This window comes from Hyla sarda, chromosome 2, assembly GCF_029499605.1.
Source record: "Hyla sarda isolate aHylSar1 chromosome 2, aHylSar1.hap1, whole genome shotgun sequence".
Lineage (NCBI taxonomy): Eukaryota > Metazoa > Chordata > Amphibia > Anura > Hylidae > Hyla > Hyla sarda.
In genome coordinates this window covers 435,436,724-435,463,179 of record NC_079190.1, presented here as the reverse complement: position 1 = coordinate 435,463,179, position 26,456 = coordinate 435,436,724, and the positions used below count along the sequence as shown (strand labels likewise).

Sequence of the window (26,456 nt, the reverse complement as noted above, 5' to 3'; positions counted from 1 at the left end):
CCCATTCTATGCCCACCTCCTATTTCACATCTCCCCAATTTACCGTATTTATCGGCGTATAACAAGCACTTTTTAGGCTAAAATTTTTAGCCTAAAGTCTGTGTGCGTGTTATACGCCGATACCGCCCCAGGAAAGGCAGGGGGAGAGAGGCCGTTGCTGCCCCCTTCTCTCCCCCTGCCTTCCCTGGGGTCTAGAGCGCTGCTGTTGGCCCTTCTCACCCCCTGGCTATCAGCGCCACTGCCCGTTCTGTCCCCCTGACTATCGGTGCCGCTGCCCCGTTGCCTCCCCCCATCCCCGGTGGCATAATTACCTGGGTCGGGTCCGCGCTGCTGCAGGCCTCCGGCGTGCGTCCCCTGCGTCGTTGCTATGCGCTGAACGGAGCGGCGCATGACGTCAGTGCGCCGCGCCGTGCATAGCAACGACGCAGGGGATGCACGCCGGAGGCCTGGAGCAGCGCGGACCCGACTCAGGTAATTATGCCACCGGGGATGGGGGGAGGCAACGGGGCAGTGGCGCCGGCAATGGGTGCCGCTGCCCCTTCTCTCCCCCTGGCTGTCGGCGCCGCTTCTCTCCCCCTGGCTATCGGCGCCGGCACCGATAGTCAGGGGGACAGAACGGGCAGCGGCACCGATAACCAGGGGGTGAAAAGGGCCAACAGCAGCGCTCTAGACCCCAGGAAAGGCAGGGGGAGAGAAGCGGGCAGCGACGGCCTCTCTCCCCCTGCCTTTCCTGGGGGTATATCGGGGTATACACGCGCACACACGCACCCTCATTTTACCATGGATATTTGGGTAAAAAACTTTTTTTACCCAAATATCCTTGGTAAAATGAGGGTGCGTGTTATAGGCCGGTGCGTGGTATACCCCGATAAATACGGTAATTTCTATCTCTCCCCTGTCACATTCTCACCTCATGGTCACATCTTCTCCCATCACATTCTCCCCCCCCCCGTCACATTCTCCCCCCCCCCCGTCACATTTCCCCTCCCCCCGTCACATTCTCCCCCCCCGTCACATCCCCCCCCTGTCACATTCTCCCCCATCACATCCCCTCCCTCCATCACATTCTCACCCCCGTCACATTCTCCCTCCCTGTCACATTCTCCCCCCCCCTGTCACATTCTCCCCCCCTGTCACATTCTCCCCTCCCTGTCACATTCTCCCCCCCCTTATCACATTCTCCCCTCCCTGTCACATTCTCCCCTCCCTGTCACATTCTCCCCCCCCTTATCACATTCTCCCCTCCCTGTCACATTCTCCCCCCCTTATCACATTCTCCCCTCCCTGTAACATTCTCCTCGTCACATTCTCCCCCCCTTATCACATTCTCCCCTCCCTGTCACATTCTCCCCCCCCCCTGTCACATTCTTCCCCCTTGTCACATTCTTCCCCCCATCACATCCCCTCCCTCCATCACATTCTCCCCATCACATCCCCTCCCTCCATCACATTCTCCCCCCCTGTCACATTCTCCCCCTTCACATACCCCCCCTCCGTCACATTCCCCCCATCACATTCCCCCCTGTCACATTCTCCCCCCGTCACACCCCCCCTCCATCACATTCCCCCCCCCTGTCACATTCCTCCCCACCTGTCACATTCCTCCCCCTGTCACATTCCTCCCCCTGTCACAATGTCCCCCCCCCCCTTTCCCCATCAGCCAACGTCAGTGACGTCCCTACGTGCCCTATTTCTCGGCGGCCCCTGCGTTTTTAAAGTTAATCACAGCCTCGACTATGATTCTATTGTATTTCTTAGTTCTTCTTTATTGTTATGGCATGTATTATATATTTATTTATTTATTTATTAATTTTTTCTATTTATTTTTTGTGTGTGTTTTAACATATATTGTATATATTATATATTGTATATTTATTATATTGTATATTTATTATATTTAATATATTAACATATATTGTATATTTATTTCTTTATTAATTTCTTTATTCATTTTTTCTATGTTTTTTTTGTATTTTCATAACCAGCATACTCGGACTGTCCAGGCATGCTGGGAGTTGTAGTTTTGCAACAGCTGGAGGCACACCGGTTGGAAAAACACTGTAAAGGGTTGTTAACATCTTTTATGTACCATCCAGCATTTGATTAAGATTTTTTTCCAGGGAATAAGGGCTCTATAATCAGGTTAAACTGCTCATCTGGTTTAGAACAGACAGGGGCTCGACAGTTACAAATAGGAAACGTTCTTCTCCCGTTGAATTTACAAACAGGGTCTTTCTACTTACATTAAAAATGCATATAGTTCTATAATGGCATGTAAACAACAGCACAAAAAGGGCAAGTATTATACCGTTCGCTGCTCCAAGCAAGGGTATCACTCATTTATCATGTTAAAGTAATGTTTTTTTTTTGTTTTTGTTTTTAATATAAGGGCATTAAATCACATAGTAAGAAAAATAAATAAATGAAATAAATAAATATATAATAAAAAATAAATAACATAATATTAAATAAATAGTAATAAAAATCACACACACACATATATTTATATTTATACTAGCTGAGTACCCGGCGTTGCCCGGTTTTTCCTTCCTAATGCTTGTTGGGGAGGAGAATCAACAAAGGAGGAAGCTTTTGACTTTATATTCAATCCTCATATATTGTCGTCATATCCCAACCCCATATCCCGACCCCCTGTCCCAACCTCCTGTCCCATCCTCATGTCCTGTCCTCATGTTCCGTCCTCATGTCATGACCTCATATCCCGTCCTCGTGTCCCATCCTCATATGGGACTGGGAGTGATTTGCAAGCCAGACCGATAGAGAATAAAAGGGGTGCGGCTTACACAGTGGACGTCTCTTTGTGAGATGGGGTGTGGCTTGCAAGCCGGACTGACACATTTACCAGGAGATGCAGAGCAGAGCTTGTGGAGTAAGGTACTGGAAGTCCAATATACTTGCATGGGACTTGAAACAAAAACCCATCTTTTATATAAGGGTGTAGGTAAGGGTTAATTTAACTATCTTATTTTTTTTTTTTACATATAAGTAATATGTTTACCAGGTGACATACACACACTTTTTATCTCAGTTTTTTCCAATCAGTGTGCCTTCAGCAGAACGCCGAAGGCTGTCCGGGCATGCTGGGAGTTGTAGTTTTGCAACCTCTGGAGGCAGGCTGATTAGGAAACACTGCTCACACTTGTCAGGCCAGGTTACAAGCTATCATTCGCTTCCTATAGTGCTTTAGGTTATTAAAGGGGTACTCCGGTGGAAAACAATTATTTTTAAATCACCTGGAGCCAGAAAGTTAAACAGATTTGTAAATTATTTCTATTTAAAAATCGTAATCCTTCCAGTACTTATCAGCTGCTGTATGCTTAACAGGAAGTTCTTTTCTTTTTGAATTTATTTTCGTCTGATCACAGTGCTCTCTGTTGACACCTCTGTCCAGAGCAGGATTGGTTTGCTATGGGGATTGGCTCCTACTCTGGACAGTTCCGGACATGGCAGAGAGCACTGTGGTCAGACAGAAAACAAATTCAAAATGAAAAGAACTTCATCTGTAGTATACTGCAGCTGATAAGTACTGGAAGGATTAAGGTTTTCTAAATAGAAGTAATTTACAAATCTGTTTAACTTTCTGGCACCAGTTGATTTAAAGGGGTTGCGCGCTGCCCTGACTTTCGGAGCTCTGCTCACAGCGTCCGGAAGTTCATTACTCCGAACACTGTGTGCGGGCTTCCGTGTTCGCAGCCACTGGACGTGACATCACGTCCGGCCCCTCGCGATGTCTCGCCCCGTCCCTCGCGACGTCTCGCCCCGGCCCCTCGCGGCGTCTCGCCCGCCCCCTCTTGACGTCTTGCCCGCCCCCTCAACGAAAGTCTATGGGAAGGGGGCGCGGCCGCTGTCACGCCCCCTTCCCATAGACTTTGGTAGAGGGGGCAGGCGTGACGTCACGAGGGGGCTGGCAAGACGTCACAAGGGGGTGTGCGAGGGGCCGGGCGTGACGTCACGCCCGGCGGCCGCGAACACGGAAGCCCGCACACAGTGTTCGGAGTAATGAACTTCCGGACGCTGTGAGTGGAGCTCCGAAAATTAGGGCAGCGCACAACCCCTTTAAAAGAAATTGTTTTCCATCGGCGTACCCATTTAAAGCAAGATCCTTTCACACGGCAGTATTTCAGTCAGTAGTTTGCATCAGAATTCGGTTGCTAAAAATAAGAATGGGTCCAAGAAACAGAAAAAGTGCAAATCTTTCCATTATAGTTTTTTTCTCTGTGTATTTTCTACTCCTGGTTTTGGCTAAAAATACGAATGCAGATTACGGACCAAAATACTGCCGTGTGAAAGTGGCCTCAGGCCTGGGCAATGATAAGCATATGATTATTGCCTATATCATTTTCTGTAAGTCTGAAGGGTCGCATTACGTTGCATGTGTACATGCACAAGTGCAAAAACTCAGTATTGCATTTTATTCCTTTATTACAAAAGCACATTACTTCTGCTTAATACAATTGTGTTGAACGTATTTGTACACAAGTATGAGAATAAATCTGTATCCTCCATTATCCCACTACCAGCTGAGTACCAAGCTATTCATGCAGGAAAATTTTCCCATAGTATGAACGTAACCATAGGGTCCGATTACATGGGCAGATTTCCAGTGGATTTTCCTCAGCTTATTTTCTGCAGAAAATCAGTAGCAGATTTTACTACCATTGACTGGGGCAGTGGAAAATCTACATATCTTCAAATATTGCAGATTTTCTGCTGTCCCATTAAAGTCAATGGTAGCAAAAATTTGTAGTGGATTTTCTGCACCAATTATGCTGCGGAAAATCTGCAGGAAATTCACCCGTGGAAACGGACCGTAAAGGGTCAGTTCACACATGTATTTTCTGCTGAAGGTCTGCTGTGGTAGATTTTGCTACCCATTGAAATCTGCTGAAGCAAATCTGCAGCAGAAAATACGCACGTGTGAATGTACCCTAAGGGCAGGGTCACATGGGGCCCATTCGCCACTACGAGCGGGGAATCTGCCCCTACGAGTGGACACACAGGGCTCCCCAGCGCAGCAGGGAGTTCACCCTGCAGTCTCTCTGACTGCCATCGGCACATCCGCAGCATGAAATACGCTGCGGATGCGCACTGTGTGACCCTTCCATAGGCCTCTTAACCTAAAAAAAAAAGACAAGAAAACGCCAATGCAAACCCCACATTGCTCTTTAAATGGCATTTTTGCATTTCTATAGACTTCTATGGGAGAGCAATGTCAAGATTTCATGAAAAAAATGATAAAAGCCATAGTCTCAAAATTTTGAAAATCACTGGAATTTCATAAATCCCCATTGACTTGCAGCTAACAACTGGGCGCACTTTTTTTTTTCAACAAAAAACGCAGCCCGGCATTTGTGGCATTTTTGTGGGCATTAAAAAAAAGTGGAAACCCAGCTGTAGAGAAGAAATTGCAACCACTGACAAAAAATTGCAACCTTTCAACCCCCCCCCCCCCCCCCCCCACCCCTTCTCACTCCATGGGGGAAGATTCATCAAAACCTGTGCACAGGAAAAGTTAACCAGTTGCCAATCAGATGACTTCTTTCAGATCTGATTGGTTGCTATGGGCAACGGGACGCTGTGTTACCTGAGGGAGGGCGGAGTTGCAGCTGACAACTGATGGCAATTGGTCCGAGGGAGGAGTCGGGACGCTGTTTTGCCTGACGGAGGACGGAGGTACGGCTGGCGACTGACGATGTCCTAAAATGGACACCGTACATAGCAATAGTAGACATACTTCAATGTGTGATGGTGTAATGTATCAGGCTTGCAAGTACAAAATGTCTCTTGTTGGCCGGTGGTGAACACCTTCATGCCAAGCACACCTGCTGTGATTTTACTTGTGTAACTAAAAGAGAAATAATATAAAGATAGATTGGTAACCATAATAAATCCACTCTACAAATACAAGTGTGCAATAACAGACACAATGAGCGGCCTGTGTCTCATCCGCCAGGTGACTTATCAAACAATCACACCTCTAGGTTCACAGCCGTCATTGACACATCATAAAAGACTTTCTTCGGAAAACCTCTTAAAACTCGAGTGAAATTAGAGGCTTAGGTACAAAGCAGAGTTACACAGGTTTTCCCTTAAAGGAGTACTCCACTGGCCAGCATTTGGAAGTGAATGTTCCGAATGCTGTTTTTGTGCCATGGGGGTTGGACACGCCCCTTATGACATCACGGCCAGGCCCCCTCAATGCAAGTCTATGGGAGGGGGCGTGACTCCGTCACGCCCCCTCCCATAGACTTGCATTGAGGGGCCTGGCCGTGATGTCACAAGGGGCGTGACCAACCCCCCGCAGCGTGTAAACAGCTATGGGAACACTCACTTCCGAACGCTGGCCAGTGGAGTACTCCTTTAAAAAAAATTTGGCTAAGGTAATGGAATAAAATCACAAAAGACTTGATGAATCTAGTGCCGTTCCAGCACTGCTGCTCCAGTGGATTACGCGCCTGCAAACCCACATGACTGCAGCAGCCAATCACAGGTCTGAGTTGACTACAGCATGAGACCGCCAAGGGCAGTGATTGGCTGCAGCAGTCATGTGAGTATATGGTCACAGAGGACAATAAACTGCTGGGATCTAGCGGCAGCACTGTAATGGAAAGGGATGTATTAGATGAGTAATTGGCCTTTTATTTTTTGATGGTATTTTCCCCACTTGATTTTTTTTTCCCCGATCTCACCAAACCACTTTAAAGACATCTAGTCCGTAGTAAGGCTGTACAGTAAATAGAAAGAGTAAGCAAAAGGCAAAGTTATACAAATTATACAGTAAATATGTAAATATATGTATTAAAAAAAAACATTGATATTAAAGAGGTTCTTAGGCTAGGTTCACACTATGGAATTTTTGACCAGAATTCCCCTTTTGGTCAAAAGTTCTGGTGCAGCAGAGTCCCTTTGATGTCAATGGGATTCCGCTACTCAGTGCACAATACGGACGTTCTGATGCTGAAATTCCGCTGTCAAAAGAATGGTCTTGTTCATTCTTTAGGTGGAATCCGCTTCACAGACACTGATGTCTATGGTAACGGCAATGTCCGCGTGGTCCTAGCGCACACAGAGTAAGTCGGGGCTGGCCGCACTCGGAATCTTCCGTATTGTGAACCTAGCCTTAAAGGAGCATTCCAACTAAAAGCATTTATCAGTCATCCAGTTAGGCTAGGTCCGCAATACAACATTTGAAATTTAAAATTTGTTTTCAATTCTACTACGTTCAAACTGTGAAAATTCTGGACCCACGGAAAGAATGAACACATTTCCTCTTTCAGCAGAATTCCCTGTGGTGGACTACATTTCCCACAACGGTGACAGCGCATGTCCACGCGGTCCTAATGCCAGAGGATTTCAGCGCTGCTCACAGAAGACGGAATATCCCTCCGGAATATCTTCGGGCAGTGATTCTGTAGTGTGGACTTTGCCTAAGTTGAAGAATGCAAAACTGGTGGAGGTCATAGCACTTGACTGTTGCTGTCAGTACCATTGGCCAAGGCAGGGCGCATGCTTGGTGAAACTCTGCCTAGCCATCATAAAGGGTAGGACCTATGCTTCAGATTTTGTACTGGGCCCAAAAAGCTTCATGCGGCACCACTTTATGCGCCAACTCTAATTTACATTATTCTTTGTCTGCCTAGCCATCATATATAGTAAGCACCTATGCTACAGATTTTGTACTTTGCCCCAAGAGCTTTATGTGGCACCTCCTTATGTGCCACCTCTTCATAGGGCATCTCTTCAGGCGCATCTTTTCATGCGGCACCCCTAATTTACATAGCTCTTTGTCTGCCTAGCCATCATATATATATATATATTTCCAAATGGCGGAGGATAGCACAACCACTGTAAGTCTTGAGATAGTAATCCGGGTGCAATAGGAAAGAAACGTGGTCCCAGTCGCAGACCACATCCATAAATTCCAACAATAAGTCCAACAGCACTCACGGGTTCAAGTAAAAAACACAACAGTGTTTATTTAAACCATGTTAAAATGCAACGTTTCAGTGATATCCACCACCTTTTTCATGCTTGAAAAAGGTGGTGGATATCACTGAAACGTTGCATTTGAACATGGTTTAAATAAACACTGTTGTGTTTTTTACTTGAACCCGTGAGTGCTGTTGGACTTATTGTTGGTATATATATATATATATATATATATATATATATATATATATAGTAAGGACCCATGCTACAGATTTAGTACTGGGCCCCAAGAGCTTTATGTGACACCTCTTTATGCCGTACCTCCTTATGCACCACCTCTTTATGCGCCACCTCTTTATGCTCCACCTCTTCATGGCCCCTTTAACACTACCGTTGTCACCCTGCAAAAACTCCCGTCATGGACTCCCGTCTGAAAGTCCCTAATACGTCCGTCAAAAAATCCCATTCTTGTCAATGGGATTTTTTGACCGTCCTGCAGCACCAGTTATGTCCCGTTATGACTAACGGACGTTATTTTTGACGGCACAAAAGACGATGAATGTTCAAATTTTTGTCCCGTCAAAAATAACGGTGGAATAACGGCTGTTAAAATGTTAACATTGAAGTCTACGGGTGAGGGATGTTCACATTTCACATCCATTATTGTCCGTTATTTTAACGTCCACTATGATCCGTTATTTGTACTGCGCATGCTCAGAACATGGAAATAAAATAACGGACTAGAACGTATGAAATAACGGGTGATAACGGATGGAACATGTCCGTTATTTTCATGACCTCTTGCAGCAGAAAAACGGCTGTTAAAATGCAGGGACATGACGGTAGTGTGAAAGAAGCCTATGCGGCACCTCTGCATGCTCCTCCTCTGATTTACATTACTCTTTGTCGGTTCTCTTTGTTTGAAAACTTGCCTTTTGATTTAGAAACACAATGAAATTCCAAGGTATGATTCCTCTCGCTAAGGCGGAGATGAAAAAGAGATAAAAACATGACGTAGATGATTTCCAGATGGTCTGACTGCCGCTTTCCAGTGGTTGATTTGACATGGTAATATAAGGGAAATGTATGTACCCAATGACCCTTGCTTTACATGATCCGTAGACAAAAGCGTGCTTGCGGAAGCCTTGTTGAACGTGCGACATTGAGCAACAATCTGTTACTGTATACAGAGGGAGAGGAGGTGGACTAATGAAATTATGTGCGGCCATATTTGCTTCATGTTTTCACAGTATATTGCCAGTATAAGGGCATTCAGACATATATCTCAGTGTTCCTATGGTACGCCCATCAACTATATAGACCAGTATTTTTCAACCAGGCTGCCTCCAGCTGTTGCAAAACTACAACTCCCAGCATGCCCGGACAGCCAAAGGCTGTCCGGGCATGCTGAGAGTTGTAGTTTTGCAACAGCTGGAGGTACCCTGTTTGGGAAACACTGATAAAGACTGAATGTACTGTATTCTGCTAGTGACTATATTCAGTCTGTTTCCAGGACCCATACTTTCTTTTGCAGGACTCGTAGTAAGGAAAGAGAGTCTTTTCCTAAAATTAAAATAAAAAACATGCTTTGCGTCTCCTTCAAAAAGGTTTTCTGACATATACTTTGGTGTACCCATGGGGCGGCCATAGACTTTAAAGGGGTATTCCAGGAAAAAACTTTTATATATATATATATATATATATATATATATATATATATATGTATATATAAATCAACTGGCTCCAGAATGTTAAACAGATTTGTAAATGACTTCTATTAAAAAATCTTAAACCTTTCAGTACTTATGAGCTGCTGAAGTTGAGTTGTTTTTTCTGTCTAAGTGCTCTCTGATGACACGTGTCTCGGGAACTGTCCAGAGTAGAAGCAAATCCTCATAGCAAACCTCTTCTACTCTGTGCAGTTCCCGAGACAAGCAGAGATGTCAGCAGAGAGCACTGTTGCCAGACAGAAAAGAACAACTCAACTTGAGCAGCTGATAATTATTAGAAGGGTTAAGATTTTTTAATAGAAGTAATTTACAAATCTGTTTAACTTTCTGGAGCCAGTTGATATATAAAAAGAAATTTTTTCCTGGAATACCCCTTTAATAAACCAAACTTACTAATGACCACATCTGATCGATGATCTTTGGAACTCAGGAGTATGGCTATGTTCACATGGCCGGAAATTGTGCGGAATGTCCGCAAGAGAAACAGATGCTGACATTCGGCATGTTTGACTAAGGACCACTCGGAAATGTGCAGTCTCATAGACGGCAATGCATTTCCTTGCAGAGAGAATAGACTTGACTATTCTTTCTGCGGACACCAGAATCCGAATTTCCGCACCAGAAACATCTGGCGCGGAAATTCTGCTGCATGAACAGTGCCGCCGCAGAATCCCACTGAAATCAAAGGGGCTCTGCGGCAGAGGAATGTCCGTACGGAATAGTCAGTGCGGACATACCGCAGAAGTTCCGCCCGTGTGAACGTTGCCTATGTCTACAATGTTATTCAACCTGTTACTCGATAAGGAATGGCGGTTTTGTATAATACTTGAGTTCTAAACGTATTTTCATTTTTTAAGTTTCCATTGTTCTATTCATCCCCGCACAAAGTCACCTCTACATGATACAACCTTTTTGGAAAATGTTTACAAGAAACAGATCAAAGCAGAATTCCCGCCGACCATCCAGAAGACTACATCTGGAGAAATTTTCAGCAACCAGGGGCCGGTGACACGAATAAAAAAAAGTCAGATCTTAAATGACAGAACAGAAGTTGGGGATGGAAAACAAACATCACTAGGACCCGTTCCATGTGCAGCTGGAGAACTATCAACGCGAGTTCACATCTGGTACAAATGCGAAAATGTCTCGCTGTTCACACATCGGTAGCTGTAAACCGATAGAATGGGAGTGCGCAGCGGGGCTGAACACGACCTTTAGCTATTTTTTTTTAACTACAAATCCCAGCATTCCAGAGAGCCACAGCTTAAAGAACACTGGGGTGAAGTATGTACATAATAAACAATATAATCACTACCCAAGTCAGATGTATTCATTGTGTTTATTGGATAAAGGGGGATATCAAGGAATAGAAAAACACAGCAGATCTTTAAATCCTAGAAAACCCCTAAAACTTCTGCAATAATGCACTAAGAATACCGTGCATACCGTGAAGCTCAGAGGAGCTTATCATATAATATATAACATAATGCCAACTTCACAGCAAACAAATGCAACAATATAAATGGACTTGAAGACCACTAGTAGAGGTTTATTTTATTTTTTTTGAACAAAAGGTAATAAACTGTAGCAACAAAGGAAAAATTGAAAACAGGAAATTGGAATGGAAAACTGAAAATCCTCATCTGATGAAGGAATGATGATCATCATCAAGGAAACTCTCATAACGGTGACATAGTTAATCAGACATAAAAAAGAAAATCGTCTGATAAAAGACAAACCTCTATCTCTATTGTGTCCTTACTTTGTTGATCCAGAGGAAGGCAAAAAAAAGAAGAAAAAAAAACCTTATGAGGCTGATGCCAATTACCCCATACTAGGGGAAACTCCTTCCCGACTCCAATATAGCATCAGAATAAATCCCTGGATCAATGTTCTGTCTCTATAGATCTAATACCCATAACCTGTAATGTTATCACTCGCCATAAATGCATCCAGACCCCTTTTAAACACTTTTATTGAGTTCCCCATGACCACCTCCCTTGGCAGAGAATTCCACAGTCTCACTGCTCTTACAGTAAAGAACCCCTGTCTGTGCTGGTGTAGAAACCTTCTTTCCTCAAGATGTGGAAGATGCCCCCTTGTTATAGATACAGTCCTGGGTATAAATAGATCATGGGAGAGATCTCTGTACTGTCCCCTGATATATTTATACATAGTTATTGGGTCGCCCCTAAGCCTTCTTTTTTTCTAAACTAAATAACCCTAATTCTGATAATCTTTCTGGGTACTGTAGTCCTCCCTCCTTTAGTCCTCCAGCTCCACTATATCTTTATTTTTCCAGTACTGTACACAGTATTCCATGTGTGGTCTGACTAGTGATTTGTACAGCGGTAGAATAATTTCCTTGTCGTGGGCATCTATGCCCTTTTTGATGCACCCCATGATTTTATTTGCCTTGGCAGCAGCTGCCTGACACTGTTTGCTACAAGTAAATTTTCCATGTCAGTCGCCCCAGTGTTTTCCAACTTAATACATAACCCCAGCCTGTATTTTCCTCCTTATGTACATAACCTTACATTTATCGGTGTTGAACCTTATCTGCTACTTTCCAGACTATTCAGATCAATTTGTAACAGTGCACTTCCCTCTATTGTGTTATCTAGTATACACAGTGCACTGTCCACTATTGTGTTATCTACTACATACAGTGTGCACTGTGCTCCACTGTGTTATCTACTATACACAGTGCACTGACCTCTATTGTATTGTCTACTATACACAGTGCACTGTCCTCTTTTGGGTTATCTACTATACACAGTGCACTGTCCACTACTGTGTTAGGCTTCCTTTACATATGTGCGTCATCAGTTTTTTTTTTACCCCCTCCAGCGCTGCAGAAAATGCACTGGAGGGAAAATGATGGATGAACTGATCCCAATTATTTGAATGGGATAGTTCACAATCATCCGGAATCTCAGTTTGGACGCTGGATGATTGGACTCACCGGACTGGCACAGACATGGGAACACATATTGCTACTTTCCCCTGTCCTGTGATCACAAACAATGTATGCCAGCTGATACACAACTGATGCACTTCTGGCATCAGTTGTGGCAATTTTTGCCCAGTTCCACCGGAGTCGGGCTCCGCATATGTAACTGTAGCCTTATCTACTATATAGAGTGTGCACTGTGCTCTACTGTGTTATGTACTATGCACAGCGCACTGTCCTCTGTTGTATTGTCTTTTATACACAGTGCACTGTCCTCTATTGTATTGTCTACTATACACAGTGCACTGTCCTCTATTGTATTGTCTACTATAGTGATAGACTTTCATAAACCAAACACAATCTCCTAGTTCACTGTTTCCCAACTAACGTGCCTCCAGCTGTTGCAAAACTACAACTCCCAGCATGCCCAGACAGCCGGTCATGCTGGGAGTTGTAGTTTTGCAACAGCTAAAGGCACCCTGGTTGGGAAACACTGTCCTAGTGTGAAATGTATAGTGGATTATGCTTTTCTATTGCGTAAACAAAGCATATATGAAATGTAGTAACATTTGAAAAATCCTAAAAGCTGATTAGGGCTTCAGATACATCAAGTCTGACTGAAAGTTGTTTAGCATCTGGGAATCACAGAAACAAGGGGGTCTAGAACCCCCATTCTCCATATCGGTGGGGGTTCCATCTTCCTGGCATACACTGTTGTAACCTTTATTACACATCTAATTGACATGTCATAAGTTTGTAGAATAAACAAACAATACTAAACATTGCACACGTGATAGAGACTAACTGGGTTTATTTTATAAACATAATGAATATTACTACAAGGTAACATTGTATCACTATGTGGATTTCCACGTAGCAGGTTTGGGCATGGTGTGACTGAGATGGTCAGATTGCAATGACAATATCTACTTATAGATGATTGGATACTTTGGGATCACTTTGTGACCTGGATGACCCCTATCTTATCACCATGATTCCTACAGCCGATAGTGACCTATGGGAATAAAGAGCTATCTTTTTTTTTTTTTTTTGTAAATATTGGTCTCTGACCAACATCCCATTCATTATCCAGGCAAACGTGATTAAGATGAGATCACATTGGATTAGTGATTCCCAACCAGGGTGCATCCAGCTGTTTCAAAACTACATACTGTCAGTTGTAGTTTTACAACAGCTGGAGGCACACTGGTTGGAAAACACTGCATTATAATGCACATTAAGGCAGTGCACAGTACATTTTCATAGACTGTTGGGTCTTTAAAGGGGTACTCCACTGTAAAACATTTTTTCTTTAAGGTCAACTGGTGCCAGAAAGTTAAAGAGATTTGTAAATTACTTCTATTAAAAATTCTTAATCCTTCCAGTACTTATCAGCTGCTATATTCCCCAAAGGAAGTTCTTTTCTTTTTGAATTTCCTTTCCTTCTGACCACAGTGCTCTCTGCTGACACCTCTGTCCATTTTAGGAACTGTCCTAAATTCATGCACCATTTCATTTAAAAAAAATTAAATGTTTTCCAATGGAGTACCCCTTTAAAGACCCAGCAGGTGTAAACACACACAGACTATGACAATGTACTGTGCACTGCCATGTTTTCCAGTGGAGTACCCCTTTAAATTGTTAGCTGTCCAGGCTTGCTGGGAGTTGTAGTTTTGCAGCAGCTGGAGGCACACTGGTTAGGAAACACTGCTCTAGATTGTTGCCTTAGCCTTACTATGAGTCCTGCAAAAGAAAGTATACATTCTGGAAACAGATTGAATGTAGTCACTAGCAGACTACAGTACACTAAGTCTATATCAGTGTTTCACAACCAAGGTGCCTCCAGCTATTGCAAAACTACAACTCCCAGCATGCTGGGAGTTGTAGTTTTGCAACAGCTGGAGGCACGCTGGTTAAAAAACTATTTTAGATTGTTGTCAGTGCAATCTCTGTCCCATACGTCTTGGATTAGAGATCCGGGGCTCAAGGCTGGGGCGCACATATCCCAGATAGGAATATGAGTGGGTGTGCGCTCTTTACAGGGCTTTACACCTCTAGGCTAGAACGACATAAAATGCTGGTATTAATATTTAAACTATTGTCTATTCATAGTTGGCACATGTGATCTCCAGGAACATGTGAATTGAAGTATATCCTACATAATAGACAAAGCCCACAAGACAAGCACTGTGACATTTAGGTTTGGGCAACCTTGTTAACGTAGGAAGTAAGGGATGGGCAAAATACCATACAAGATGCATCCAAATTTGGGAAAATAACAAAAAAACGTATAATTCACAATGAATTCTATGTTAACTCTTTTGCACATTTTAAAACATTTTTTTAGCTAAGTTTTAAACGTAAGCTGGACTCACATGCTGCGGTGTTGCACTTTCGAAAGGCAAAAGGAAAACGCAAAGAAACGCATCTATTTTGCCATGCAGTGCAGTCTTAGGTATTATATTTTCCTACCCATTGAAGTCAATGGGTAGCAAAATCTGCGGCTGAAAATTACGGCACGTGTGACCCTACCATAAGGGTACGTTCACACGAGCGGATTTTTGCAGCGGATTTCACTGCGGTTCTGCCGTTGAAGGACCCTCTGTATTCTGCCTTCACATGTGCCTCTGCTCATAGCGGCAATATGTCGCTACGAGCAGACACAGTGCGATGTGCGAGTCGCCGTGCACATGCGCAGTATACTCGCACATCGCGGCAGCGCTCGGACTGGCTCACTGAGAAGGGGGAGCAGCCGCGACGTGTGCGAGTACACCGCGCATGCGGAGCGACTCGCACATCGTTTCAGTGTGTCTGTACATAGCGGCGTATTGCCGCTACGAGCAGGCACACGTGAAGGCAGAATACAGAGGGTCCTTCATCGGCGGATCCGCAGAGTAAAGTACGCTGTGGATCCACTCGTGTGAACGTACCCTTAAAATGTGGTTGCTGGCTGCACAGTTCCTACAGGTAAAATGCATTAAAAATGAATTTCGCCTGTAAAAAAAAAAAAGCATAGCGCCAATAATCACCATGAAGACAAGCGTGATTTATGGTGAACTGTGTGTGCTTTTTAGGCTGAAAACTGATAATGCATACTTGCGGCATAGCGTTTTCTTTGACCAAAAACACTGCGGCCAGATGATAGCTAAGAATCAATAGGGAAATATGAAACACCAGACCTACATGTTTTTTTGTTTGTTTTTACTTGTGTGTGTGTTTTTCACCCTTTAGTGGCTTTATATATTTAAATTGCAGGTCCTCTGAGTATGGCACTTTTTTTTTGTTTTTTATTATATTTTTCTTTTGTTCACGTAGGTTTCTATAGATGAATATTTATGCATGTATGTTAGCTATTTGTTTAGTTTTTTTCCTCCCTATTCTATATGAAAATCCCTGAGTCACATGATGAAAGAATTACAAGATGTGTAATGTGAAAATTGCAGGGGATAAAACGCTAAATAAAAAACGCCTATACTAATACACATTATTTTATTATTATTATTAATAATAATAAAAATGTTATACTTATAGAATATTGAATAATAATAACAACAACAACACATCTTTGCTTTAAGGATAATAGGATCAGGCAGGGTGAACTCCAACTGCCCGATCCTTCTTTCCCCTAAGTGAGGACCGCCTCCATACACATTAGATCAGTGTTTCCCAACCTGTTGCAAAACTACAACCCCAGCATGCCCAGACAGTTGAAGGAGTTATAGTTTTGCAACAGTTGGAGGCACACTGATTGGGAAATACTGTCATAGGCCAGAAATCCCCACCCTGTGACTCTCCAGCTGATGCAAAACTACAACTCCCTTCATTTCATAGACTGGAATCACTGCCATAAACATCAGAAGGTTCAGTAAATATTCTTCTAATGTTTATGGGTGGGGGTCCTATCTTTGGAAACCCCACAAACTGGAATAACACACAACTGTATTTTAGGGGTAAAATGAATGGAGGGGATGCTTAAAGGGGTACTCCGGTGGAAAACATATTACTATTATTACTTTAAATCCACAGGTGCTAGAAAGTTAAACAGATTTGTAAATTACTTCTGGGGTGGGGGTAACTATTCAGGCATAAGGGCAGTGCCAGAGGCCCATGGTCATGGGGGGTCCAGAGTACCTTGCATCACACTCAGTACACTGATAATACCATACACTTTTAAAGGGGTACTCCGGTAAAAACCTTTTTTCTTTTAAATCAGCTGGTGGCAGAAAGTTAAACATATTTGTAAATTACTTCTATTAAAAAATCTTAATCCTTCCAGTACTTATTAGCTGCTGAATACTACAGAGGACATTCTTTTCTTTTTGGAACACAGTGCTCTCTGCTGACATCTCTGTCCATTTTAAGAACTGTCCAGAGCAGCATATGTGTTCTATGGGGATTTTCTCCGACTCTGGACAGTTGTTAAAATGGATAGAGGTGTCAGAAGAGAGCACTGTGGTCATGATGTCAGCAGAGAGCTCTGTGTTCCAAAAAGAAAATAATTTCCTCTGTAGTATTCAGCAGCTAATAAGTAATGGAAGGATTAAGATTTTTTAATAGAAGTAATTTACAAATCTGTTTAACTTTCTGGCACCAGTTGATAAAAAAAAAAAAAAAAAAAGTTTTACACCGGAGTACCCCTTTAACATGTTCACACGTGCCTCTATTGAAGTCTATGGTAGTTACCCAGACAGACAAGCAAGGATCCCCTGAGGCTGTCCGGGCATGCTGGAAGTTGAAGTTTTCAACAGCTAGATGGAAAACACTGCCATATATCTTTATAGCAAACAACAAGAAGCAGCAGCAGAACAGAGGACGTTATACAGCAGTATTGAGCAGTCTAAGCTTTCAAGCTCAGGGTTTGTGGTTTTGCAACAGCTGGAGACACACTGTTTGTAAAACACAGCATAAATGTGTAAGATATGGAACCTATTCAAGACAAACCAATAGAATATGATGTAAATGTATGATCCTCTAGGTTTGCTGGTCTCCTCCGAGCACCATGCCTTTATGATTTCAGTTTTACTTGAGAGACAACAGGTTGAGCTTTTATTGCCTAAATGCCAACTTGATTCTCCCATCTTAAATAAGCACAGCTGACTCATAAAAGCACCACTGGCACCTCTGTTTACAGATCTCTGGGACTGGCATCGGTCCGAGCACCAATGATCATTCATTTATAGCAGTGGTCTTTAACTTGTGGCTCTCCAGCTGTTGAAGAACTACAAGTATCAGCATGTCCTGGAATGCTGATTTACAATGTATCTTACCATCACTTCCTATGGTGTTTTTTTTATTAAGTGATACAACGGTTTTGCCATCAGCGCAGGATTGTCTCCACACTAAATGGATATTTTGTAAACACAACAATCAATCGTGACAGTGTAACGTAACTACAAGTCCCAGCATGCCCTGATAGCTGAAGGCTTATTCTGATTTACAACCTATCTTAACATCACTTGCTATAAGTGTTTGTTATTAAGTGATACAGTGGATTTGCCACCAGGACAGGATTGTCTCCACACTAACTGGATGTTTTGTTACATTTAATGTAACGATTAAATATAAATATTTAATCTTCCACTAAATATGTACAACCAGCTTTTCCAATGCATCGCTGTTTCTGTTTGATCTGTCAGAAGCCAAATGCGTATCATGGTTAGGATCAAGAACGAATGAAGATCTGATGAATTTTCTGATGATTTGAAGCTGAATGTTCTGATACCATAGACCGGTGATTTCCCAACCTGTTTCTCTCCAGGTGGTGAATTTCAGACATAAGGATTATTGCTTCTGGAGTGAATCTTATACCACAGACCAGTGTTTCTCAACCTGTGTTGCTCCAGCTGTTGCAAAACTACAACTCCCAGCATGCCCGGACAGCCGTTGGCTGTCCGGGCACGGTGGGAGTTGTAGTTTTGCAACAGCTGGAGGCACACTGGTTGGAAAATGCTGCCATAGACTAGTGATCCCCAACCTGTGGCTCTCCAGCTGAAGCAAAACTACAACTCCCATCATGTGATAGACTCCTGGAATCGCTGCCATAGACATAAGGATTATTGCTACTGGAGTGAATCTTATACCACAGACCAGTGTTTCTCAACCTGTGTTGCTCCAGCTGTTGCAAAACTACAACTCCCAGCATGCCTGGACAGCTGTTGGCTTTCCGGGCATGCTGGGAGTTGTAGTTTTGCAACAGCTGGAGGCATACTGGTTGGTAAATGCTGTCATAGATTAGTGATCCCCAACCTGTGGCTCTCCAGCTGAAGCAAAACTACAACTCCCATCATGTCATAGACTCCTGGAATCACTGCCATAGACATAAGGATTATTGCTTCTTGAGTGAATCTTATACCACAGACCAGTGTTTCCCAACGGCTGTCCAGGCATGCTGGGAGTTGTAATTTTGCAACAGCTGGAGGCACATGAGAATTATTGCTACTGGAGTGAATCTTATCCCATAGACCAGTGTTTCTCAACCTGTGTGCCTCCAGCTGTTGCAAAACTATTGTCCGGGCATGCTGGGAGTTGTAGTTTCACCACAACTGGAGGCACCCTGGTCGGAAAATACTGCCATATACCAGCGATCTCCAACCTGTGGCTCTCCACCTAGTGCAAAACTACAACTCCCATCATGGCATAGACTCATGGAATCACTGCCATAGACATAAGGAGTATTGCTTCTGGAGTGAACCTGATACTATACACCAGTGTTTCCCAACCGGTATTGACAACTACAACTCCCAGCATGCTTGAACAGCCTTCTGTCTGGGCATGCTGGGTATTAAAATACAAGAAAAATGGATAAATAAATTATATATATATATATATATATATATATATATATATTATAAAACACTTTTTCTATCCCAGTTTTTTTTCCCAAACAGCGTGCCTCCAGCTGTTGCAAAACTACAGCCTTCGTCTGTCTAGGCATGCTGGGAGTTGTAGTTTTGCAACAGCTGGAGGCACATGAGGATTACTGCACCTAGAGTGAATCTTATCCCATAGACCAGTGTTTCTCAACCTGTGTGCCTCCAGCTGTGGCAAAACTACAACTCCTGGCATGTTGTCCGGGCATGCTGGGAGTTGTAGTTTCACCACAACTGGAGGCACACTGGTCGGAAAATACTGCCATATACCAGCGATCTCCAACCTGTGGCTCTCCACCTAGTGCAAAACTACAACTCCCATCATGGCATAGACTCATGGAATCACTGCCATAGACAAAAGGAGTATTGCTTCTGGAGTGAACCTGATACTATACATCAGTGTTTCCCAACCGGTATTGACAACTACAACTCCCAGCATGCCTGAACAGCCTTCTGTCTAGGCATGCTGGGTATTAAAATACAAGAAAATGGATAAATAAAAAAAATGTATAATGAATGCAAAATATTTGGCTATTAAAAGACACAAATTATATTTATATATAATATATAAAACACCTTTTCTGTCCCAGTTTTTTTTTTCAACCAGCGTGCCTCCAGCTGTTGCAAAACTACAGCCTTCGTCTGTCTGGGCATGTTGGGAGTTGTAGCTTTGCAACAGCTGGAGGCACACTGGTTGTGAAATACCGCCACAGACCAGCGATCCTCAACCTGTGGCTCTCCTGATGCAAAACATCATGCACTGATGGCAACAGGTTGGGGATCACTGCCATAAATATAAGCATTATTGCTACTGGTGTGAATCCATAGACATCAGGTTTGGTGACATGTCCTACGCCAGTGGTCCCCAAACTGTGGCCCTCCAGATGTTGCAAAACTACAACTCCCAGCATGCCTGGACAGCCAACGGCTGTCCAGGCATGCTGGGAATTGTAGTTTTGCAACATCTGGAGGGCCACAGTTTGGGGACCACTGTCCTACGCAGTTTTACCTCCAGCCCATAATTATTATTCTATGATTTTAATTATTGGTTTCCCCAACTTTATAGGGGTTATCCAGGAAAAAACTTTATATATATATCTATCTATCTCAACTGGCTCCAGAAAGTTAAACAGATTTGTAAATGACTTCTATTAAAAAAATCTTAATCCTTTCAGTACTTATGAGCTTCTGAAGTTGAGTTGTTCTTTTCTGTCTAAGTGCTCTCTGATGACACGTGTCTCGGGAACCGCCCAGTTTAGAAGAGGTTTGCTATGGGGATTTTCTTCTAAACTGGGCGGTTCCCGAGACACGTGTCATCAGAGAGGACTTAGACTGAAAAGAACAACTCAACTTCAGAAGCTCATAAGTACTGAAAGGATTAAGATTTTTTAATAGAAGTCATTTACAAATCTGTTTAACTTTCTGGAGCCAGTTGATATATATATATATATATATATATATATATATATATATATATATATATAAATGTTTTTTCCTGGATAACCCCTTTAATGACAGTGTGAAGAACAAGCCATTCCTCCTCTCTCCCCCCATCCCACCGCCCCCACAGGTGCCTCTTACCTGAGAGGGATCTTGATGGCCAGGTACCTGTCTATAGCCACAGCCAGCAGGCTGAATATGGAGCTTTGGGTCAGCACCAGCACAAAGCAGGCAAGGAACAAGCAACTATGGAAATCAGTCTGTAAGCCAATGCTGATGGTGATGGCAAAGGGGATGGCAAGCAGACCCACTGCTATATCAGCCACTGCCAGGGACACCAGGAAATAGTTGGTGGCATTTTTCAAGGTGCTGTTAATGGCCACTGCCCAGCAGACCAACACGTTCCCTACAATGGACAGGACAGCAATGATCACCTCCAGAGCTATGTAAGCCGGATTTATGCTCATTTCCACTACTGGTTCATAACACATAAGGAGACAGGTTCAGGCATCTGTGGCTGGGAAAGGAGGGAGTTGCAAGAGTCAACTCCTGTCTTGTAACTTCTTGGGAGAAATGTCCAGTCAGCTGCAGCAATGACAAGGAGGCTTATATGTCCTGAGAGTGGGGGGTACCGGCTGTGCCCACCTGTCACTTCTTGTCCCCAGTGGAATCCTTCATAATCTCACTTGTCATCCCAAACCCTTATGGGACCTGGGCTAAGGAGCATCACCAAGGGATCCGACCTTCATCACAGGTTTCAGGAGCAGAGAAGACAAGCAGGTGTCAGCCCTTTAGGTGCCCCTGTGCCAGGATGCCCCCTGAGAGGCGCAGTGCCATCCGGGCATCACCGCGTCAGGAGACATAGGACGTATTCCAGGATTCCGGCAGCTCTATCCAGTAATCCACAATGTGTGATGTGCGGGGCGGAGGAGCAGTCAGGAGGAGCAGCTGTGGAGTGTGCACTCGGATCCTGCCCTTATACACTGTACACACGGCAGAGTTTAGGAAACGCGTCAATACACGCTCCCGCCCCTCCCCCGGTACTATAGGACCCTCCTATAGGGCGCTGCTAGCCCGGGCTGATCACATAGGACCCTCCTATAGAGCGCTGCTGGTTTGGACTGATCACATAGGACCCTGCTATAGGGCGCTGCTGATCACATAGGACCCTGCTATAGGGCGCTGCTAGCCCGGACTGATCACATAGGACCCTCCTATAGAGCGCTGCTGGTTTGGACTGATCACATAGGACCCTGCTATAGGGCGCTGCTGATCACATAGGACCCTGCTATAAAGCGCTGCTGGTTTGGACTGATCACGTAGGACCCTGCTATAGGGCGCTGCTGATCACATAGGACCCTGCTATAAAGCGCTGCTGGTTTGGGCTGCTCATATAGGACCCTGCTATAAAGCGCTGCTGGTCCGGGCTGATCACATAGGACCCTGCTATAAAGCGCTGCTAGTTTGGACTGCTCATATAGGACCCTACTATAAAGCGCTGTTGGTTTGGGCTGATCACATAGGACCCTGCTATAGGGCGCTGCTAGTTTGGACTGCTCATATAGGACCCTGCTATAAAGCGCTGTTGGTTTGGACTGATCATATAGGACCCTGCTATAGGGTGCTGATGGTTTGGGCTGTTCATACAGGACCCTGCTATAGGGCGCTGCTGGTTTGGACTCATCACATAGGACCCTGCTATAAGGCGCTGCTGGTTTGGACTCATCACATAGGACCCTGCTATAAGGCGCTGCTGGTTTGGACTCATCACATAGGACCCTGCTATAAGGCGCTGCTGGTTTGGACTGATAACATAGGACCCTGCTATAGGGCGCTGCTGGTTTGGGCTGATGACATAGGACCCTGCTATAAAGCGCTGTTCACACACGAGCCTCCTGCACATCTCTCAGACACTTCTGTAGTTTTGTTCAACTGCAACCTATGGCTCTACAGCTGCTGTGGAACTACAACTCCCAGCATGGCAGAACAGCGTGCAAGCTCCGATTTGTAGTCAGAGGCACAGCTGTTTCCTGTAGTCCCGATATAAACGTTTCTTTCCCATGTCATGGTATTCCGTTTGGCGGATGGCACTGCCAGGGTCGGGTAGCTGGCAAGGCTGGCATCACATAGTTTTGCAATGGACCCTGAATTTCTGGAAGACTTCTGAGTCTCATTCTCTGGTAACAGTGCCACCTTATGGCGGGCACAGAGGGAGAGTTCCCTGGCATTCATAGTGGGGATGGCTGGCACAGTGGATGTTTCTCTGGCATTAATAATAGGGTGCTCTCTAGCTGGCACAGCAGCACTCATGGGGTGCTCTTTAGTTGGCACAGTGAATCAATAATGGGGGTAATCTCTGGCTGGCACAGTGGCACTCATGGGGTGCTCTTTAGTTGGCACAGTGAATCAATAATGGGGGTAATCTCTGGCTGACACAGTGGCGATTTTTGTGGCACGGATAATATGGTGTTCTTGCTGCTATGATGGAATTTGCTCTGGCATTGGTAGTGGGGGTGCTCTGTGGTTGGCACAGTGAGAGGTGGAATCTCTGGCACTAATAATGGGGGTGCTCTCTGGCTGGCACAGTGGAGATATCCTGGCATCGGGAGTGGGGTACAATCTGGATGGCACAGTGAGAAGAAGAATCTCTGGTCCTAATAATGGGGTGACCTTTGGCTGGCAAAGAGATAGAGTGCTCTTTTACTGGCACAGTGAGAGTAGAAATTTCTGCCACTGGTAATGGGTGCTCTCTTGTGCTTCTCTGATGATATATAGTAGGAGGTTCTTTGGCACTATTAATGGGCGTGCTCACTAGGTGGCAAAATAAGGACATTTCCTTGGCACTGGGGTGCTCTTAGACTGGCATTCCTTATGGGGGGTTACTCATAGACACTATAGAAAAGAAACTTATGCTGTATTTGTACCAAAAAAATATCATTTACATATAAAGCAAGTTGTGCAGGGTTTTCCAAACAGTGTGCCTCCACCTGTTGCAAAACTACAACTCCCAGCATGCCCGGACAGCCGAAGGCTGTCCGGGCATGCTGGGAGTTGTAGTTTTGCAACAGCTGGAGGCACACTGTGTGGTGAAACGGTTTTTATCGTTGTTATTATTTTTATTTATTAACATATTACCATTTCTTTTTCCAGATTTTGGTAGCTAATACATTTATTATTAATATATTATAAATAGTTTTTGTTGTTTTTTTTAACTACTTTTGGGGGCTACTAATTGGTGACTAGTAGTGAAGCTCAGACAATGACAGTGTTTGGATCACACCCACTGCCAGGAGGAACTATTTAGCTAATAGTTAATGAGAGAAAATCAAATCCCGGGGTGTTCTTTAATTTAGATCACTTACAATATACTACTTAAAGGGTGGGGGTAACTATTCAGGCATAAGGGCAGTGCCAGAGGCCCATGGTCATGGGGGGTCCAGAGTACCTTGCATCACACTCAGTCCACTGGTAATACCATACACTTTTAAAGGGGTACTCCGGTAAAAACCTTTTTTCTTTTAAATCAACTGGTGGCAGAAAGTTAAACATATTTGTAAATTACTTCTATTAAAGGGGTAGTCCAGTGGTGAAAAACTTATCCCCTATCCTAAGGATAGGGGATAAGTTTGAGATCGCGGGGGGTCCGACCGCTGGGGCCCCCCGCGATCTCTCTGTACGGGGCCCCGGCTCTCCGCCGAGATAGCGGGTGTCGACCCCCGCACGAGGCGGCGGCCGACACGCCCCCTCAATACATCTCAATGGCAGAGCCGGAGATTGCCGAAGGCAGCGCTTCGGCTCTGCCATAGAGTTGTATTGAGGGGGCGTGTCGGCCGCCGCTTCATGCTGAGGTCGACACGCCCTCTTCCCGCGGGCTGTCGGGGCTCCGTACAGGAGATCGCGGGGGGCCCCAGGGGTCGGACCCCCTGCGATCTGCAACTTATCCCCTATCCTTAAGATAGGGGATAAGTTGTAAACCACTGAGTCACCACTGGACTACTCCTTTAAAAAAATCTTAATCCTTCCTGTACTTATTAGCTGCTGAATACTACAGAGGAAATTCTTTTCTTTTTGGAATGCTCTCTGATGACATCACGAGCACAGGTTATTATAATAATAATAACGCTTTATTTATTGTTGTCCTTAGTGGGATTTGAACCCAAGTCCCCAGCACTGCAAGGCAGCAGTGCTAACCACTGAGCCACCATGCTGCCCTTAGCATACATCTGCTATGCATGGTTGCTAAAATGGACAGAGATGTCAGCAGAGAGCACTGTGCTCGTGATGTCATCAGTGTTCCAAAAAGAAAGGAATTTCCTCTGTAGCATTCAGCAGCTAATAAGTACTGGAAGGATTAAGATTTTTTTAATAGAAGTGTACCCCTTTAACTCAATAAAACCCATCTAGAACGTAGGCTGTGTTCACATTACATTTGAGCCCTCTGGCAGAAGGCTGCTCCACTATATGGACATAGAGTAAAATACCATTTACTATAGACAATTTTTTGTATATTTTTAGAATGAAATATTGTAGTCTACAATATTATATAATCCAATAAATGTATGCTAATCTATATATAGATGCGTAATCAAAAAATGTTGCAGTATCTTGTAATACCTTTTTTATTGGACTAACAGAATTATGTAGCGAAGCTTTCGGGATTCCTCCCTTTATCAAGTCAAAAGCAAATTTAAGCTCACAAGCAGAAGACAGGTTATATGTCATAATTATGCAGGGGTTAAAGTATACCTGTCATCAACAAAAACATTTTATATAATGTAGATAATACTATTATATGTATATTTATAATATAAATCGATTAGAAAATTGTGTATATTTTTGGGTGAAAAAAGGCTGTCCCTGCAGCTATTATCTGTGTGTCTCTATGATGAGTCCAAAAACAGGAAGTGAGGACAGGACAGGCAGGGCTCTGTGCGGGCTCCTGGCTTGTCAATCATCCTGATGTGTGAGCCGGGAGCGTGTTATAGAGCCTCAGTGCACACTGTCCTACTTTTCTTAGTACACAGAGCCCTGATTTCCCACCCTCACTTCCTGTATTTGGACTCCTCATAGAGACACACAGGTAATAGCTGCAGGGACAAAAGTATAAACATTTTTTAACCTATGTATATTACAAATATACATATAATGGTTTTCTCTACATTATATAAAAAGTTTTATTGACGACAGGTACACTTTAAGACAATGCATGTGGAGAATTCACACTAAGATAGGTCATAAATTGACCAGCTATAGGAACATAAAGACTACATAGAAAAGGATGAGAAAAAGGGGGAGGGAGGGGGAAGCATGGGAGAGATGCACGACATAGTGAGATGCAAAGGAGAAGACAATCCAGCACAGGTTATAGGAAGTTTTGATAATGCGAAAAGTCCACATTCAGTCCTCTGTTTTTGGAATTTAAAAAAAGTATAATTTTAGCTTCAAATGTCTTTCTCTCTTGTGTGTTTTTGAAATTCCCTCTCAGTACCTTGATTGTAAGGTCTTGTCTTAACC

General features: G+C 43.9%; 1 protein-coding gene across 1 annotated transcript in view; it reads right to left on the bottom strand.

Annotated features, from left to right (window-relative positions):
* The window catches only part of ADORA2B (adenosine A2b receptor), an 83,159-nt gene extending 61,166 nt beyond the window's left edge, over positions 1 to 21,993 (bottom strand). Inside the window, exon 1 of the mRNA XM_056559151.1 lies at positions 21,084 to 21,993. Within this exon, the coding sequence (XP_056415126.1) occupies positions 21,084 to 21,433 (350 nt within the window). The 5' untranslated portion in view covers positions 21,434 to 21,993. The remainder of the gene's footprint in view (positions 1 to 21,083) is intronic.
* Between the last annotated feature and the right edge of the window lie 4,463 nt (positions 21,994 to 26,456).